The following is a 20986-nucleotide window of genomic DNA, read 5'->3' on the forward strand; positions in this document are numbered from 1 at the left end:
AGGCCTAAAACTGTTTTTTTTATGTGTTTGTATTATTTGTATTTTTACATTTGTCACCCTGGACTCAACCCTCTCCTTTACCCCCCCCCCCCCCATCCAAGCCATTGCTAGGGCCTGCAATTTCCATTTACGCAACAGCTCCAAGATCCGGCCATTCCTGATCCCAGACACTGCCAAACTCCTTGTCCATGCCCTCATCATCTCCCGTCTGGACTACTGCAACTCCCTCCTGTCAGGCCTTCCTCAAAACTGCATCACCCCCCTACAATCCATCATGAACACAGCAGCCAGACTAATCTACTCCTCCCACCGCTCTGTCTCCACGACTCCCCTACGCGAATTCCTTCATTGGCTTCCAATTCACTTCAGAATCAGCTTCAAGATCCTATGTTTGGCATACAAATCCATACACAAGTCCTGCCCAAGCTACATCTCTGACCTGGTCCTGACCAGATACACACCTGGCCGCCCACTTCGCTCCTCCAACAACCTCCTCCTAACTACCCCACGCATCTCGCACTCAAATGCTCGACTACAGGACTTCTATAGAGCTGCCCCCAACCTGTGGAACTTTCTCCCACTGCCCATCAGACTTGCCCCCTCCTTCAAAAAAGCACTCAAAACTCACTTCTTGAAGGAGGCCTACCTCACCTTGACGCTGCCCTAACTCTCTCTGATAAGAACTTTTTGATTTACCCCCCTCCGTTCGGGTCACCACCCCCTCCCTCTAGATTGTAAGCCTTTGGCAGAGCCATCTCCCCTTGTGTATCATGCTTGATTGCACACTTTACCCGGAATATGTGAACCTGTATTATTAGCACTACCACTCCAGTGTATGATCTGGCATTGTATTACTACCTGTATTGTGTTGTGTACCTTATGGCTTATTACCTGTATTGTTGTATCTATTGTCTATTACCTGTATTGTGCTGCCGGTCACCCCGTATTATTGTCTGTAATCCTATGTATTGTACAGCGCTGCATAATATGTTGGAGCTATATAAATCCAATAAATAATAATAATAATAATAATATCTGTAGTATATATCAGCTGGTTGTACTGCAAAATACACTTCACTAATAACAATTAATAAAACTATGAGCTATACAGTGGCGTAGCTGAGGAGCTTGGGGCCCCGCTGAGAGTATTACGTGGGACTCAGTGCAGTCTACTGATATGAAGCCCCAAACCCTTCCAAGGACAGATTCAGTGCACAGAGGTGTGATCAGCGTAAGGAAACAGGGATTACCACTATGCAATGCACATATAGAGGTGGTCATTGCAAGTATAGCACCAAGGAAAAGCAATAAGATGGATGAAGGAGGGCCCTTAATGCGCCTACCTGGTCAAGGGGCCCCGGGGCGGTCGCAACCTCTGCATCCCCTATTGCTACGCCACTAGAGCTGTGTGTGTAGTATGGGCCTTACCCCATATAACAACTGAACAGAATTTCTTTCATTTCCTGCCTCCCTCACTGAGCCCCGCCCTGTCTGGCAGCTCTGTATTGCTGCACATTATCCCCGCCCACTGTGCTGTCCTATTTATATCCTTTATCACTATTTTATTTAGAAAATACGCCTGTTTGTCTTATGGAGAACATGTCAAAAAGGGCTTTGATCAGAATCTCCACATGAGTTTACAATAATAGTGACCTGCCCTGTTTATGTTCTTCTCTTCGGCTCACATTGGAGCAGGTGGTCATTATAGAGTCTGAAGGTGCACATACATCAGACGAAGTATGGGCAAATCGGCCAAGAGAGAGATCTCTCTCTGATGGAATAAAGATCTGTTGCCTGCCCATACACCCCAGGCTGATCCTCCATCTCTTGGGAATCGGCTTTGTGGCGCTGCATCCGCCGCATTGCTGCCCCAACCCGGTGCTGTCCCGGCTAATGTAAAATGTATCCCCCCGTTTCCCTGTGCAGTGTACTTTACCTGTCATCTGCTGCTGGTTCTGTCTCCATCCTCATACACACACCCCACGTGGTTGCCGGCGTATACTTGGGCGGTAGCGTGACTTCACATGTGTCCACTTATACGCCGGCAACCACATGAGGCACGTGTATGTGGATGGAGGATGGAGACGGAGTCAGCTGCAGACACCAACAGGTAAAGTATATTGCACAGGCACCAGGAGAGCACGTCGCTCATCCCGATAATGCACGCCATTACCTCCACACAACCAGTCCAGCATCTACATCTTGAAGCATGTTCAAAGGATGCATGCGACCAATTTTGTCCCAAAACTGGTTGCATCGTCAGTTGGGATTACTGTTGGCGGCGCCCATTTTCAACTGACACGATTATAATATTGGAATCGGATGGTCGATCGGTCGACAAGTTGGCTGATGTATGGCCACCTTGAGTCTCTCTAATCTAATGCCTTAGCTCAAAGATGGGAACAGGCATTCATAAAACTCAGGTATCAAAGGCGAGGTCATGTGAGTATTAGCACTATTAGGTAAGACCTCATTATTGAGTTACACAAACATGGGAGATAATAAAAACAATCTTCTTTATGGCTGAGTGTGAAACTCCTGCAATTCCTTCACCCACACCTCACCCCTCCCAGCCTGATAACATCATTGCTTAGCCTCTATACCCACAACAAGGCTAGGCAATGATCACATACGGGAAGGAGGGGCGAGGGATATAGTAGCTGGTTAGTACGTAAAGTGAATCATAAATGGAAACAAAAATTGCCCATTTACTTAGCAGGGGCTTCTTCCAGCCCCCTTAAGTCCTTCGCCTCCCTCGCCGTGATTCCACGTGCAGCTATTCTTCCGCTGTCCCTCTCCGTAATCCATCCAACTGACAAGTCACGCGCATCCTCTATCACGCTCCAGTGGCCGGGAGCATTCTGTGCATGTGCAGTAGCAATTTTTACTTACTGCGCAAGCACAGAGTGCTCCCAGCTACGTTGGAGGCATGCAGCACGGGGGCGCACATCCAGCGTTGGAACAGGAGTGTGGGATGACACCGAAGGACCAGGAAGACTTAAGGGAGCTGGAAGAGTAAATGGGCTTTTTTTTTCCAATTTAGGCTTCCCTCAAGTCCTTAAAGGGACACTGAAGTCAAACAAAAAAAATGAGTTTTACTCACCTGGGGCTTCCAATAGCCCGCTGCATCTGTCCGGTGCCCTCGCCATCTCCCTCCGATCCTCCTGGCCCCGCCTGCAGCCACTTCCTGTTTCGATGACAGGAGCTGACAGGATGGGGACGCGAGTGATTCTTCGCGTTCCTGGCCACAATAGCGCCATCTATGCTGCTATAGCATATATCATATACCATATAGCAGCATAGAGGGTGCTAATGTGTCTGGGAACGCGAAGAATCACTCGCGTCCCCAGCCTGTCAGCTCCTGTCACTGAAACAGGAAGTGGCTGCTGGCAGGCCCAGGAGGATCGGAGGATGACAGCGAGGGCACCGGACAGCTGCAGGGGGCTATTGGAAGCCCTAGGTGAGTAAAACTCATTTTTTTTGTTTGACTTAAGTGTCCCTTTAAAGTGTACTCGAGGCGAACCTCGGGTGAAAAAACAGATATTTACCTAACACGAGGGAAGCCGGTCCCCCGTTGCTGCTCCAGGACCCCGGAAAGAAATTGGACAAGAGCTTGACAGATTTCTTATCTGATCGCCACCACTCCTCTTCATGCATGAGCGTGGCTGTACTGCATCTGCATGAGTACTGCTGCATCAGCACAGCCAGAGCCGCTCCTGTATAAGCTGCTCTGTGCTACTGCACATGCGCGGCCACACTCGTCCATGCCAGGGAGCGTGGTCACAATTGTCAGGAGTGTCTCAGGTGGCCGCAAAGGACAGCATGGGAAGCCTCATTAGGATCCAGAGAATTCCCTCTTCTTAGGCAAGTACTGTATATACTCGCGTATAAGCCTAATTTTTCAACATAAAAAATGTGCTGAAAAGTTACCCCCTCAGCTTCCTCACCATCCGTTCAGTGGAGCAGAACGGATGGTGGAGCAGGTGTTGTTACTGGCAGAGGAGCATAAGGATCGTGCAGAAGTGATCCCGCTCTTGCCAGTTTGCGCCCTGCTATGTCAGTGCCCCCCATCTCCAGCAACATGGTGTGCAGAGTGTGCTGCTCAAGACCGGTGTCCCCTGGCTTGTGGAGCGGAGCGTGCAAGCAACGTGTCAACAGTGCAATGATCAGCAATGATCAGGGATTCTTCCTATGTGGCAATCGCTGTGTTTCATATCTATGAGGCCATCTAGTGGCTTCTTGAGACACAGCTGTATGATCCTGGGGCACATCTGGCTATGGGAAGGGGGCTATATTGGGGAGGGGCTTATACGTGAGTCAATCACTTTTTCCTGGTTTCTGGGGGGAAAGTGGGTTCCTTATAAATGGGTCAGCTTATATGCGAGTATATACGGTGTCTGTTTGACCCGAGCGTTCGCCTTCAGGTCATTTTAACATACAGTAAAACCTTGGATTGAGAGTAATTTGGTTTAAGAGCCCTTTGCTTTACAAGCAAAAATTATTGTGAAAATGTGACTTCATATACAAGCAACGTCTTGATATACAAGGAAGAAAAAAAAAAAAGCGTACATGCGTCACGTCATCACAACTGAGCCGATAGTTCTTCTCCCATTGGTGCTGCAGGATTGTACTTAATTGTGCTTACTCTCAGTGTAGAAACTGTGCAACACCACATTTCCATGAAATCCTCAAAAGCAACTGTCATTGGAGAAGTTCCTTGTTAAAGCGGACCTGAACTCAGAACTCCTCTCTGCTCTAAAAGATACACAACAGCATAATAACCTTCAAACAAAGAACATTTCTCTGTTACAGCTCATACAAATCCTAAAACAAATCTGCCCAGTTTGTACTTCCTGATTCATGGAAGCAGGCATATTGTTTACAGTCTGTGCTTTCAAATGAGCTTATCTGCCATCTCTGCCAATAGCAGTCATGTGACACGGGAGCTATCAAATTACAATTTGTGATTAGACACAAATGAGGCAGAATTAGACAGGCTAAACTCTCTAAATACATTCAGGGTGCATTTCTCTAGGTTTTCCTTCTGTCCTGTTGTTCAGGTCCACAAATAAAGGTTGAGGCGAGCCAGCAGACAGCAATGATTCTGTTAGTTATAATAAGTCTTCTTTTTATTTTATACATTTTTACTATAACTGTTTTTGGACTGGGAACAAATCACCTGGGTTTCTATTAATCCTTACAGGAAATTTGCTTTGATATAAGAGTGCTTTGGAATACAAGCGTGTTTCCAGAACAAATTATGCTCACAAACCAAAGTGCCTCTGAACTTGATGGGGAGCCTTGTCTGTGATATCAGTCAATGCTGCAGAGGTAGTAAGGATGTATATGCCATACAGCCTAAGGCACGGTTCACTCCAATTAAAATTTGCAAGCGTTTTAAGAATGTGCAAAAACCAGTTCGCTGCAGAACTAATGAAAGTCAATGGAGAATCTCACATCTGCTAAAATTTGTGTTTTCACATGCATGGGAAAAAAAAACAACACAGTAATTGCAGCCTAAATTTGTACATCGCATGCAAATCCCCACCGATTTTAATTACTTGTAGTAAAAAATTGCACGCAAAGATTTACACACGAATGCAAATTTCAACACGAAAAAAAACCTGTCAGTTTTTCACTATGATGAGGCCCGGTTCACATCTGCATTTTTTTTACATAACGTAACCGGAACGTATATTGTACAAACAGAACAGATGTGAAAGGCTCCAATGTTAACCTATTGGACCGTTCACATGCGTCCGTTGGCACGGATACCACGTTCCGTTCCCGGGACCAAAAAAACTGCTGCAGGCCCTAATTTTCCGGACCGTTCTGCCCAGCGGAACGGAACCGGACAAAAAATGCTTTTGCATCGGGGCAATGGAGAATGGAATGTTTCTTCATCAGTGTGGGGGGTGGGGGATGTGGGGATGCGAACCTGAGCGGCGGGGGGGTGAGGGAGGGTGCAGAAGCCAGGCAGGTGTGTGGATGAGCGAGGGCAACCGAGCTTTAAATACATACCTAAAGGCCGACGGTAGAGGCTTTTGTCTTTTTTCGCATCATGTGACTAGTCACATGACGCACTGTATAATCACAGCGCTAGAAGAGGAAGCCTCCGCCACTGATATTAGGTATGCATTTGTTGGCAAATGGAGTGAAAACGGATCCGATCCATCGGTGATCAGATCAGTTTTCACAATCCTTTTGCCAATGTGCACAGAGCCATCCAGATCCAGTGAAGTGGAGACTGGATCCGCTCAGCTCATATTTTCTAATGTGAACCAGGCTCAAGTGTGAACCCTGCCTTACTGCCCAATAAGAAGGCAGCAACCCATCTACAGGGTCAGTAACGATTGGACAGGTACCGGTAGTATTCATCTGGGCGGATCGTTAGACAAAGACATGCGGGAGACTTGTATACAGACACACTAGACTGTCACCTGAATTGATCATGGATGATGAATCAGGGCAACAAAAATCTAGAATCTCTATGCAGCTTTAGTACACTTTAAGAAATGAGACTGGGAGGATTACATATGTCTGTATGTGAGTGGGTGGCAGCAAACCAGTCTGATAAGGAATGCTTATGACACGTAGACACAAGATCCTCACATGCACCCACAGGACTCTATTTCCATACATCAGTATGTAGGAAAGTGCTGACAGTGACAGGATGGTGTGGTGGTGTAAGTCCTAGATTTAGCTCTTGCGTTTCAGTGGCATCTGCTGCCTCTTCCAGACAGGGGCTTTGTGTGTGTTTACATAGCGGATTATTATTGGCTGGTACCTGGAAGCTGTCTTTACTCGTGTGCATCTCCACATCAAAGGTGATCTGTCCCTCTTCAGGTGAAGGGCTGCAGAACAAAGCACAACACAGACATCATTAAAGAAAGCTGTATGTAACTAGAGAATGGGGATCAATCAAGTGTCACTAGTGCAGGATCAATCTGGAGGCATGATTCGTTGGAACTGTAAATAATTGAAATATGTCAAATTCTAAACAAATAGCACTGCTGAATGCTGAACATAACAGCAGGTCTGTCTTAAAGGGGAACTATCACCAAAATAAAGACAAATACAAGAATGCACTGTATGATTGGGTGGTATTATACTTGCTGCTTGCCACCTGTTACACTAAATGTGCTTTGTGTATATCTCTAAATCAAAAAGTAAAGAACGTTGAAATAGTACAGCTTTAGCCTATTGGGGATAGCAGGCTCTGGCACCTTTAAAGCGGATCCGAGATGAAAAACTAACTATAACAAGTAACTTGTCTATATATCTTATCTAAAGTTTAGATAGTTTACACAGCAAATCTAGCTGCAAACAGCTTTAATAGAAAATTATTATTTCTTCCTGTGATACAATGACAGCAGCCATGTTGTTTGTAAACATTACACACAGGCAGGCTTATCTGTATCTTGAGCCATCAGCCTGTGAAAAAAACCTAATCCCCCTCCTCCCCTCTGCCTCTGAAATCAATGGCTAGTAACACCTCCTCCTCCTCCTGCCCAGACTGAGCTCCCATAAGCCCTTGCTACTGCCAAGGCTCTCTGAAAACCTGTGGGCGTGGTTTATTTAGTTTATAGGGAATTAGAGTATTAAAACAAAAAAAAAAAGGGTTTGGCTTGAGGAATGCCCTATAAACAATAGGAAAGGAACATAATTATGCAATGAGTAAAAGTTCACCTCGGATCCACTTTAAGGACCAGAGACTTTTTCAATTTAGCACTTCCTGATCACATGTGTGGTACATTGGACAGATTTTTCAAATGTTACAATCAGAAAAATAGATTTTAAAAATAGTATGGCGTGTGGCCACCTTAAAGTGAACCTGCGATGAGAGGGATTTGGAGGCTGCCATATGTATTTCCTTTTAAGCAATACCAGTTGCCTGGCAGCCCTGCTGATCCTCTGCCTCTAATACTTTCAGCCATAGACCCTGAACAAGCATGCAGCAGATCAGCTGTTTCTGACAAGATTTGCTGAATGCGAGTTTCTAAAGTAATTCAGAGACCACTACAGCCAAATAGAGCACCAGGGCTGCCAGGAAACTGGTATTGCTTATAAGGAAATACATATGGCAGCCTCCATATCACATCAGGTTCACTTTAAGGTCCATACCCACAGCAAGATTTTATTGGTCAAAATGACAGATAAACGATCGTTCCAACCGGGATTGTATTTATTATTATTATTATTATTATTTAGTATTTATATAGCGCCGACATATTACGCAGCGCTGTACAGTGTATATATATATATATATATATATATATATATATATCTTGTCACTAACTGTCCCTCAAAGGAGCTCACAATCTAATCCCTACCATTGCCATATTTCTATATTATGTAGTGTAAGTACTGTAGTCTAGGGCCAATTTTTTTAGGGGGAGCCAATTAACTTATCCGTATGTTTTTGGAATGTAGGAGGAAACCGGAGTGCCCGGAGGAAACCCACGCAGACACGGAGAGAACATACTAACTCTTTGCAGATAGTGCCCCGGCTGGGATTCGAACCGGGGACCCAGCGCTGCAAGGCAAGAGCGCTAACCACTACGCCACCGTGCTGCCCTGTTGTAGAACTATATTTTAAAGAAAAGTGTTAAACAACGATAACAGATGGCCGACGTACAATGACGCTTGTGCATCTGGAAAGATCGTCAGGATGGATCAAATCTAATAAACTCGTTCAACGTCCCCCGTGTGTACAGGTCTTTAAACGATCTTTCCACTAAAGTCTATGGAACGTCCCCCTGCATCCGCTTTCGTTTAACAATCCTATCGCCGGTAATCTTCTTGCGGTCTATTACTGCTCCACATCCCATTGCTATAGATTCAGTCTGTCAGTGAGTACTCAGCTTTAGGTGAATTCTCAACACAAAAAAGTGTTGTTGTCAGCTTTTGATAGCAATAGGCAATGTTAGCAAGGGGCTCTGCTGTGTTTGCCTTCTCAACACATTCCTATAGTACTATGTCAGTACAATGTACACACTGATAACACACATCAGCTGAACGGTTAAAACACTACTGAACTGAGAGGGATATGGAGCCTGACATATTCATTCCCTTTTAAAAGGGAATATTCAGGGTGTAATAAAATAAAATAAAAATACTAATCCACTTACCTGGGGCTTCCTCCAGCCCGTGGCCACGACGCCACTCCGGAGGCTGCTGGTCGTCTCCGGTGGCGCACCCGACCTGGCCGGGCCGGCTTCCAGGTCGCAGTAAAGCCCGGAGGACGTCCGATGACGTCAGCGCGCCCGGGTGAGACGCACGTTGGAGTGCACAAGAGCCCGACCTGGCCAGGTCGGGTGCGCCACCGGAGAAGACCGGGAGCCTCCGGAGTGGCGTTGAGGGCACGTCCTGCCTGCCACGGGCTGGAGGAAGCCCCAGGTAAGTGGATTAGTATTTTATTTTTTTAGGGGGGGTACCGTGGATCTTCCCTTTAAACAATGCTGATTACCAGGCTGTTCTGCAGATCATCTGCCTCTTATGCTGGGAATGCACCATACGTTTTTTCAGCAGATAGATGGTTCGATAATTTTCAACATGTCCAATCTTATTTTCGATTGTTTTTCTGATCGATTTCTCATAGAAGTGAATGGAAATTGAATAAGAAAAGATTGGAAAATCAATCGGAAAATTCGATGGGACAGTAAATCGACTGAAAAATCGTGTATTCCCAGCATTATACACACGATTCACTGGAATTGGACAGTTATTATTGACATGATCGATCTGTTTCTGATCGATAATGGGATCTATTTTGCAAAGTTATCATAGGAAAATCGACCCTGCTATCCCGTCCATGATGCAAGGCAACTGGTATTGTTTAGAAGGAAATGAATATGGCAGCCACCACATCCCACTCAGTTCAGGTGTCCTTTAAAAAGGAACCCGAGGTGTGAGACCTATGAAAGCTGCCATATTTAATTTCCTTTTACGCAATACCAGTTGCCTGGCAGCCCTGCTGATCTTTCTGGTCAGTACGGTCTATGTCTAAACCGATAAAATCCCAGGTGTGGAGGCATGCCGATACGCAAACTGCAGCATTGCATAGCGGGCGTGCAAATCGCCATACCTGGGCACCTACGATTTTATCAGGCGACAAAATTTACCTTCTTTGCCACAAATCGCGCCTATTATAAAAGCCGCGCTTTGCGACAAAGGTGGTTTATTTCAGCACCTGGAAGCACCCAACAGCAAGCTCTGCACTGTGCGCCCAAATTTCCCTACTTCGCCACAAATCGCAGCTTTTATAATAGGCGCCTATGAGCCCTTTTTTCCCCGTTTCCGTCTACTAGTGCTGATACACGGAAACTCCTAGAATATGGTGCCTAAATGCATCAGTATTGAGCAATACATCAAACACCACGTGTATATTAAAATGAAATATGTAAGAGACCTAAGACAGTGTCAGCACTTATAAGCCTACACCTGACACATCCCAATTGAATCATAATAGTAAATTATTTGGTCTTCTGAACTTTTAAGGGGACATCAATGTTAAATAAATAAGTGTCTAGTTAAATTTCAATCATTGGTTATAAAAACACAACATTTTTATTCCAACATATTAAATTTTGTTTACATACAAACTTATAAAACATGAAAAAGGTGTCAACAATGTACATGTAGTTCCGGAATAACAAACAAGATGGGAACTGTAGGTTCGTTCTTAATCTAGTTCTGTCAATAAGTTGAAACACTTTGCCATCTCTGTCCCCTGTACCTCCTTCTGTGCCTCCAGTGCCCCCTCTTGTTTCACCATGGCTTCTGAGTCCCCCCACTGTGTCACTTCAGTCCATCTGAGCCCTCAGTGTACTACAGCAAAATATCATTTTACTGGTTAGGAAAAAACATTTTCTTTGGATTTATTTCAAAAACTACAAGATTTTTTTTTTGTTGTTTTTTCCGTTGTTTCCACATAAATGGCCTCAATTCTGAAAATGTGAGAATTGATTAGGCCTCAATTCACTAACCTTAACTCCTGTCTTTAATAACTCTTCTGAGCGGTTTTACAGTTATCACAATTATATCACCATGGTGATAACTGTAAAACAGCTCAGAAGAGTTATTAAAGACAGGAGTTAAGGTTAGTGAATTGAGGCCTAATCAAATCTCAAATTTTCAGGCCATTCAGCGGGTCATTTGTACGAGGACTACCTGCATGTTATAATTAAAGGGACTCCGAGCTCTGAAAAAAATGGAAAGTTGTACTCACCAGGGGCTTTTTCTAGCCCAGTGCTGGTCGGGAGGTCCCACGCCGGCGTCCTGGCTCCTCTCCTTCTCCCCGCTCCGGAATGGCTGGCAGGCCGCAGCCCGGGCGACACTCTCCCAAGTGTCGGGCTGCTTCTTCCGCATATGACGCGGATTACGTCACACGCCGGCCGCCTCGCGTCATCACGGCGGCCGGCGTGAAAGTACTGCGCATGCGCGAGCAAAGCGCGCATGCGCAGTACTTACACGCCGGCCGCCGTCATATGCGGAAGAAGCAGCCCGACACTCGGGAGAGTGTCGCCCGGGCTGCGGCCTGCCAGCCATTCCGGAGCGGGGAGAAGGAGAGGAGCCAGGACGCCGGCGTGGGACCTCCCGACCAGCACTGGGCTGGAAAAAGCCCCTGGTGAGTACAACTTTCCATTTTTTTCAGAGCTCGGAGTCCCTTTAAGAAGGAGGCCTGCCGTAATCATTTGTGCCAATATTTGGGACAGTTCAAAAGACTACTTCAGCATTTTATTTTTGTGAATGAGTTAAGACGATCCCTCTGCCATTACTTACTGTGGTCTGTGTCCCTGCTGTGTCCCAGGCCTAAAAATGTTATACTGCACATAGTGAGTGCTTCTTTAAAAGGAAATGTATAATTTAAAAAATACCTGCCCCTGTGGGGTACTTACCTTGGGAGGGGGAAGCCTCTGGATCTTAATGAGGCTTACCCAGTCTTCTTCACCCTTCGGGAACCAGCGCTGGCAGCCCCCAAACACCACATGCAGCAATATTTACAATCTACTCTCCTGCACAGCCGCAGTATCAGCTTTCCGATCTGGCTCAGGAGGAAATAGCTGAGCCTGATCGGGTCCGTCGCCTGCACAGTAAAGCTGACCCGATTGGGCTCAGCTATTTCCTCCTGAGCCAATCAGAAAGCTGATATTGCACCTGCGTAGATTGTAAATATTGCCACACACTATTGCGCCTGTGCACAGCTTGTCGGGGGGACAGTGCTGGATCCACGAGGCTGAAGAGGACAGAGGAAGCCTTATTAGGGTCCTGAAGCTTCCTCCTCCCAAGGTAAGTACCCCATAGGGGCACTTTTTTTTTTTTCTTATAGATCCATTTTGGAGGAACTTTTGAAAGTCTTACCTTTCACACTGTGAGCTGCTCCTAGAGCTGCTTTGTCCGGACTCATGCTGGGCATCCAGGAGGATCTTTTCCATGTCCCCATTGTGGATAGAGGAGGAGGATGGGACATGTTCCAGGCCTCCATTCCTATTGCTGTCTACATTATTCCCGTTGCTGTTCATTTGCAGCTCCACCCAGGAACCTGTTAGCAAAGATGAAATGAGCTCGTCAGCCAGGATGACACGCTAAGTTGTCCCCACGGTATAATCACACTGAGCAGAGTGGCGAGAGACAGCCTGGGCTGGAGATAAGCGACCTTCAGCACACAAGATTACGTGACAGATGAAACCTCTCCGTACCAGCGCACAGCAACAAACTCACAGGATCCTCTGCTTAACAAGTCAGTGCTGTGACACAGCTAGGCCATGCCTCCACCACAGGAGCATCACGTGTGTGACTGGTACACAATGGAATGATCCCCAGGAGGAAACCAGCAATTACTAACCTCACGTAATCATGTATGAGGAGCTGTGCTTCACCTTGCCAACACCTGACACAGCACAGGCAGCATGTGTGGCGTAACTAGGTTTGGTCACACCGAAGTAGGTGGCATGAATTTACAAAAGACACAAGTGGGATGAAAGCAAAATTTTACATTTTCTATTTTACTCTTTAATAGTTAGGAAAAAAGTAAAAACATTTATTTTATACTGTTGTCAGTGTCCCTAGTGTAGAGATTCTTCCTAACTTCCTCTCACTGGGGCCTACATGGGGTTTTGCGACTACAATGTGAAAACCGTAAAGGTAGCCATACATCTAGCGATGATGGGCAGATCGACCAAGAGACAAATCTCTCTCTAATGAAATCTGATTAGAGAGAGATCTGTCAGCTGCCCATACACTACAGGCTGATTCCTGATCGATTTCAGCATGAAATCTATGAGAAATAGGCCGAGTACCCCGTCCCCTTCCCCCAGTGTATAAATGTACCCCCCATGTATGCATCTATACATTACCTGACCTGTGTCATCCACCGTGTGGTGCCCATCCGTTTTCGCAATGTCGCGCTCTTCCATTAGCATTATACACACCGTCAGAGTCTATACCGCTAACAAGAGTGGGGGATTTCAAAAACAGATGGGCACCACGCAGCGGCTGACACAGGACTGGTAATATTTAAATACATAAACGGGGGAGGAGTTATTGGATACATGTATATACTAGGGGGGCAGCGCTGGAGGTTTCACCACCTTGAACGGTCATCTTGATGTCGCTTGCCGTTACCGCAGCGCACCCGCATGACCACAATAGTCCAACATCTTGCAGCATGTCCGATCGGCACATGCAACCGATTTCATCTCGAAATTTAATGCATCGTCTTTCAATCATGCTCTTAGTGGCACCAATTTTCTTCTGATTCAATAATAATTATCGAATTGGATGGCCACCTATTTGAGAGATGTATGGGCACTTTTAGGCCTTGTTCACATCTAAAATCGAAACGCAAGTGGTTTGCGATTGTGTATTTTTTTTTTGTGCCTGCCGCTGCCTTTTTTATAAAGTGCTTTTGCAAAGCGATTTTTTAATTCACGCCCTGACGCAAGTCAGGAAGTGAACTCTTTGACCCGGAAAAGAATAGATACAATGTATTTGTTCTTAAAATCGCAAGCGCAATCGTAGCACAAAGCGATTCTGTGAGCGTTTAGCGCTCTTCCTATAACTTCCATTAGAGCAAAATCGCCCCAAAAATGGTACAGGCACCGCTTTATGCTAGAAAAAACACTCTAATATAAACCTTCTCATAGAGATTCATTGCACAAGCGTTTTGTGGGCGATTTTGAAAAATCGCCTGCACTTAAAAAAAGGCAGAAAATGCCCTAGATGTGAACAAACCCTCAGTCTTGGAAACAGAAATTGAGTGACTGCAATAAAAGCTAATCTGGAATTCTAAAGGTAGCCATACACTGGTCGATTTGCCATCAGATCGACCAACAGATAGATCTCTCTCTGATCGAATCTGATCAGACAGGGATCGTATGGCTGCCTTTACTGCAAACAGATTGTGAATCGATTTCAGCATGAAACCAATCACAATCTGTGAAGCTGCCGCCCCCCCCCCCCCCCCTAATGTCTTCTTCTCCGTGCTGGGCTCCGAGTCCGGCTGGCTTCACTGAACTTCCTGTCTCCCTGTCCGGGGAACAGTAGATGGTGCTCTACCGTTTAAACTTCCTGCCGGGACAGGAAGTTCAGTGAAGGCAGCCGAACTCAGAGCCCAGCGCGGAGAAGAAGACAGCAGAGAGAGCGGGGTCTTGCGCCGGCGCAACAGGTAATTAATTGCAGCTAGCGTCGGTCATCGGGCATTCGAACGCCGCTATCGACGCACTCCAGACCCGCCGGCGATCGAGCAAAATCTTCCGCACAGACGGATCGACGGGAACAATTGATTTAGGATGGAAATCGATCGGTCTGTCAGCATTTGCGCAACGATTTCACAGCAGATTCGATCACAGTGATCGAGTCTGCTGTATACCAGCGGGAAAATCATTAGGTGTATGGGCCCCTTAATGTGTTAAAAAAAAAAAAAAAAAACCTTTTACTATCTTTGCTAAGTTGGGCCATACACTGGTCAATATGGCCAGCAGATATATCCCTCTCAGCTCATTGTCTGAGCAAATGGACAGCATCATTATAATATACAAGCCTGTTAAGCATAGTGCAGTTAGATTACATATAATTACTTCCCTTAGGGACGGTTCACACGGACGCTTGGCGGCGTCTACCGTCAAGCGTTCGGGACCCATCGGTTAAACTCTCCCATTCAAGTGAATGGGAGCGTTTAGCATTGCGCAGTTACCGTCGATTACCATCGATTGCATAAATGCGGCGTTCTGATCCCGATTTAACGCATTGTTTCGGCCGTCCCTAGAAGCCGCATGCAACGTCCAGGGACGGCTAGCCGGCGCGGCTTTATGTCCCCTGCGGGGACGAAAAACGCCGATCGCGATGATCTCCGTACTGCCGCCACCAAACGAGACGTCAAAGGACGACTCAACTTTCTGGCCGCCCCAACGCTGCCTGCTGCTCGTGTGAACCGGCCCTTAAAGAGACACTGAAGCGAAAAAAAAAATGATGATATTATGATTTGTATGTGTAGTACAGCTAAGAAATTAAACATTAAGATCAGATATATCAGTCTAATTGTTTCCAGTACAGGAAGAGTTAAGAAACTCTAGTCGTTATCTCTATGCAAAAAAGCCATTAATCTCTACGACTTTCAAAGTCGTGGAGAGGGCTGTTATCGGATTTTTATTATCTCAACTGTAAGTGAACTACCGTAATTACTTTTTCTCTGCTAGAGGAGAGGTCATTACTTCACAGACTGCTCTGAAAGAATCATTTTGAATGCTGAGTGTTGTGTAATCTGCACATATTAGAGAATGATGCAATGTTAGAAAAAACACTGTATACCTGAAAATAAAAATATGAGGATATTTTCTTTGCTGCTAATCTTCTAGTAATTATTCATAGTACACAACCAATTCATTATATCATATATTTTTTTCGCTTTAGTGTCTCTTTAAAGGAAAGGTTCAGGGAAACCTGTAAAAAAATAAAAATCCCTATCCACTTACCTGGGGCTTCCTCCAGCCCGTGGCAGGCAGGAGGTGCCCTCGCCGCCGCTCCAGAGGCTTCCGGTCGTCTTCGGTGGCCGACCCGACCTGGCCAGGCCGGCTGCCAGGTCGGGCTCTTCTGCGCTCCAAGGACGGGCTCTTCTGCATCCCACGCGGGCGCGCTGACGTCATCGGACGTCCTCCGGGCTGTACTGCGCAGGCGCGTTTTTTTTTTGGTCCAATCCGATCATTTTCTTCATCAGAAACAAGATCTGAAGTGAAGTGGGCAGCACGGTGAGTTGGCAGTTAGCACTCTAGCCTTGCAGCGCTGGGTCCCGGTCTAAATCCAAGCCAGGGCACTATCTGCATGGAGTTTGTATGTTCTCCCTGTGTCTGTGCGGGTTTCCTCCAAGTACTCCAGTTTCCGCTCACATCCAAATACATACAGAGAAGTCAATTTGCTTCACCCTAAATTGGTCCTAGAGTACGATACATGCACTATATAACATAGACATATGACTATGGTAGGGATTAGATTGTGAGCCCCTCTGAGGGACAGTTAATGACAGGACAGGAAGATGGCGGCGCTATATAAATACTAAATAATAAAAATTACATGGTGTGTAACCAGCGTAAGAATTTCATTCAATGTGCAGTTTTTAACAGATGAAACATTAAATCCGATAAAAAGGTCTAATATTGGATTTTTATTTTCATTGATGGTGAACTTTTCCATCCACTTGCCTCCATCTGCCTCAGTAAGACGAGCCTGGGTCTACCCTCTGTAACGTATTCGCAGTTTAGCCAGAAGCTATTTCCACATAATCTGTCCTGCTTTTCCCTGCAAATCTCTGTCCTCAGATACACTCAGAGGGCGATTTCTTGTCTGTGAATGGCTGAGAGAAGGAGGGGTGAGCGCAGTCTGCGGATACCTCAGGGTGTGGGCAGAGCAGGACAGCTCCTGCATCGTGCACAGCAGCACGCACGCTGCTAACTTGGTGACATCCAGTACTGAACGTCCACATTATAATCCTCTCATCCACATACCAGAGCCAGACACTGACTGCGCACTGTCCCTATTACAGGCTACACAAGCATCCCACTCACTACACACACTCACACTCACTATTACAGGCTACACAAGCATCACACACACACACACACACACACACACACACACACACACACACACACACACACACACACACACACACACACACACACACACAGTCCCCATTACAGGCTACACAAGCATCCCACTCACTACACCTACACACACACACACACACACACACACACACACACACACACACACACACACACACACACACACACACACACACACACTCCCTGCAGTGTTCTCCCCAGATATTTTTTACAGCCGGGTGACATGAAAAAGTAGCCGGGTGGGGAAAGATGACAGAATGCAGGGCCAGTGCTTCTCTGCTTGCAGCATAGGAGGAGGTGAGCTGATGATAGCCGGGTGCTCACCAAAACTAGCCGGGTGGCGCACCCAGCTAAAAGAGCCTGGGGAGAACACTGCACTGTGCACTGTCCCTATTACAGGCTACACAAGCATCCCACTCACTACACACACACACACACACACACACACACACACACTCACTATTACAGGCTACACAAGCATCCCACTCAGTACACACCCTCACTGCACACTGTCCCCATTACAGGCTACACAAGCATCCCACTCACTACACACACACTCACTATTGCAGGGTATACAAGCATCCTACTCACTACGCACGCACAGACACTCACTGCACACTGTCCGTATTACAGGCTACACAAGCATCCTACTCACTTCGCACACACAGACACTCACTGCACACTGTCCCTATTACTGGCTACACAAGCATCCCACTCACCACACACATAAAGCACACAGGCACACAAGCAAAACAAGCATGACACTCACCACACACATAAAGCACACACACAAACACAAGCAAAAAAGAAATCATGCTTTTTATTAAAAGTTAGGTACCAGATCAGGACTTTTTTTTTTTAAGGGAATCCGAGGTAAGAGGGATATGGAGGCTGCCATATTTATTTCCTTTTAAACAGTTCCAGTGACCTGGCAGTCCTCCTGAACCTGTGTTCCTAATATGCTTAGCCATAGACCCTGAACAAGCATGCAGCAGATCAGGTACTCTGACTCAGGTCTTTACTGGATTAGCCATATGCTTGTTCCAGAGTTTTGAATCAGACACTACTTATGCCATAGGATCAACAGTGCTGCCAGGCTTTGTTTACAAGAAAATAAATATGGCAACCTCCATATCCCTATCACCTTGGGTTCCCTTTAAGCTCCACTCAGGTCAGGAAGTGGATCCTAATGTTAGAAATGTTAAAAATAGGATCCGCTTCCACTTGTTAAAAAAAAAAAAGTTCCTCAAACAATGGAACAGGCAACAGATGAACCAGATAATTCAGATAACAACCCGTATGAAGCACGGCTTGCAATGGTGGGAGATACGATCCAATTTGACGAGAGGCCATCTAATTCAGTCTGGCCCATTGACCATCATTACGTCAGATGCCAGCAGTAAAGGCTGGGGTGCACACTGCCAAACACGGTCAGCTCAGGGAGTATGGGATACCCCACAGGATCAGACACCGGCGAACATACTGGAACTAAAGGCAGCACTTCAGGCGCTATAAGCTTTCAGAAACTGATTCAGGGAAAATCAGTGTTGATGAGGATGGACAATCGGACAGCAGTGTCCTATATAAAGAGGCAAGGGGGCACAAGAAGTCAAAGATTATTACTACAAACGGAGGAGGTATTCCAGTTTGCGGAGAGAAACATGTGGGATATAAAGGCGATGTACATCCTACCGTATGTCCGCAGAATGTAAAGGCGGATTATCTAAGCAGACATCAGATAGACAACTGCAAATGGAGCCTTTGTCAGGAGGTCTACCTATGGATTTGCAGCCAATTCGATTTTCCTCAAATAGATCTAATGGCATCGAGAAACAATGCTAAATGCATCAAATGTATGTCCAGATACCCTTGCACTCAGGCAGTAGCGACGGATGCAAGAACAGCACAATGAAATTTCAGGATTGGTTATGTGTATCCCCCAACACCAATGATCCCGCAGTTACTAATGAGATTGCTGAGAGAGAAAGTAACACTGATTGCAATACTACCCTTCTGGCCGAATCGGCCATGGTTCTCCCTATTATGGGAGTTGAAGTTACAGTCTCCTCTACCTCTCCCCAATAGACCGGATATACTACAACAGAGGGCGATTTTTCACCCGGACCCTCAGAAACTGAACCTCATGGCCTGGGTGTTGAGGGAAAAAGGTTACAGTCGTTAGGCTGTTCAAGAGCAGTAATACAAACTTTGCTCCAAGCTAGAAAGCCGACAACTAATGCGACCTACACTCGAGTCTGGAATAAATTCGAACAATTAACGGAACAACAATTAAGCTAATACGGAACAATTTAGTCCTTTAACCCCAGAACCTCATCAGGTACTTGCTTTCCTTCAGAGGGGGGGGTAGAAAAGGGATTAGCCTACCATGCCATAAAAGGACACATTTCGGCTATTACTGCACTAATGGGCTCTCCGTGGGGTAATCATCCCCTGTTAAAGCAGTTCGTTAGGGGGGTATTAAATTTGAGACCTCCAAAGAACTTATTTCCGAAATGGGATCTCCCGCTAGTGCTTCAAGCATTAACAAAGGAACCTTTCTTTCCTGTCCAGGAATGTACTCTGTGGAATTTAATACTAAGATCAGTCTTTCTGGTAGCGGTTGCATCAGCCCGTAGAGTCTCAGAGATCCAAGCCCTAGGTTGTGAGGAGCCATACCTCACATTCTTCCCTGATTGTGTGGTACTACACCCTATTCAGAGATTCATACCGAAGGTTGCAACAACGTACCATCTAAACCAGGATTGGACGTTACCAGTGTTTCTTCAGGAGGAATCGGGCACCAATCACCCGTTGGACATTGCTGAGACATTAAAGACCTATCTGGAAGCCACTAAGGCCTTTAGAAATACTGACAGACTTTGGGTGGTTCCAGCAGGATGTAGGAAAGGACACCCTGCCTCCACCAGAACTGTGGCCTCCTGGCTTGTTAAAGCTATTCAGACTGCTTACAGAATTTCGGGGCTAAAACCCCCAGAACAAATAGTGGCACATTCTACCTGTAGTGTGTCGACTCCCTGGGCAGCAATGAATAGGGTCCCTCCTGACAAAATCTGTCAGGCTGCCAATTGGTCGAGTATTAATACATTCATGAGGCATTACAGGCTTGATCTGTCTGCTGAATCATCTGCAGTGTTTGGTAGAGCTGTTCTAAATGCAACTAATGTGTAAATGATATAATTAAATTTTGTGTGACAGCATTTCTTTACCCTCCCTTCGTTTCCTAGTTATTTCCCATTTGTGTGATGACATAGGCATTGGGAAAGCGGAAAATTGTTACTTACCTATCCGTAATTTTCCTTTCCCGATGCCTTTATGTCATCACACAACGCCCTCCCTTCTTTGTCGCTTCGGTGATTCCGAGGTTGACGAGACTGGGGGGGGGGGGGGGGGCGGTGGATACAAATTTATATATTTCACGTCCTATGGGGTAGAGTGGGCGGGGCATCTACCCATTTGTGTGATGACATAAAGGCATCGGGAAAGGAAAATTACGGATAGGTAACAATTTTTCGCTTTTGTGATTGTATCAGGTGACAGTTTTCCTTCAACCTGTGTACTGATGTGCTACAGGAATCTCTGTAAAGAAGCCCTTCCTGTTATATGGGAATGGACTGGGATGTAGAAGATCCTATATTATTACTCAGTGAAGCAGTATTGTCCCACTGAGTAGATGGCTGAAGAAGGGGGTGACTGACGTTGGAAGGCACCTGTACACACATTAGAGTGTCACCAGAAACGATCATAAACAATCATTTGAGGCAATGGAAATCTAGCATCTGTATGTAGTTTAAGGTTGCCTACACCCATCCAATTTTGATTGGACAATCACTGACCAAATGTACCCC

At 46.0% G+C, this 20986-nt stretch overlaps 1 protein-coding gene across 1 annotated transcript in view; it reads right to left on the reverse strand.

Annotated features, from left to right (window-relative positions):
- Positions 1-20986, reverse strand: part of BNIP3L (BCL2 interacting protein 3 like) — a 54586-nt gene that overhangs the window by 22143 nt on the left and 11457 nt on the right. Inside the window, exons 2-3 of the mRNA XM_068274720.1 lie at positions 12364-12544; positions 6788-6854 (exon numbers count right to left, since the gene is read on the reverse strand). Coding sequence (XP_068130821.1) covers positions 6788-6854; positions 12364-12544 — 248 coding nt within the window. The remainder of the gene's footprint in view (positions 1-6787; positions 6855-12363; positions 12545-20986) is intronic.

The sequence above is a fragment of the Hyperolius riggenbachi genome, chromosome 3 (genome assembly GCF_040937935.1).
Source record: "Hyperolius riggenbachi isolate aHypRig1 chromosome 3, aHypRig1.pri, whole genome shotgun sequence".
In the NCBI taxonomy this organism is placed as follows: domain Eukaryota; kingdom Metazoa; phylum Chordata; class Amphibia; order Anura; family Hyperoliidae; genus Hyperolius; species Hyperolius riggenbachi.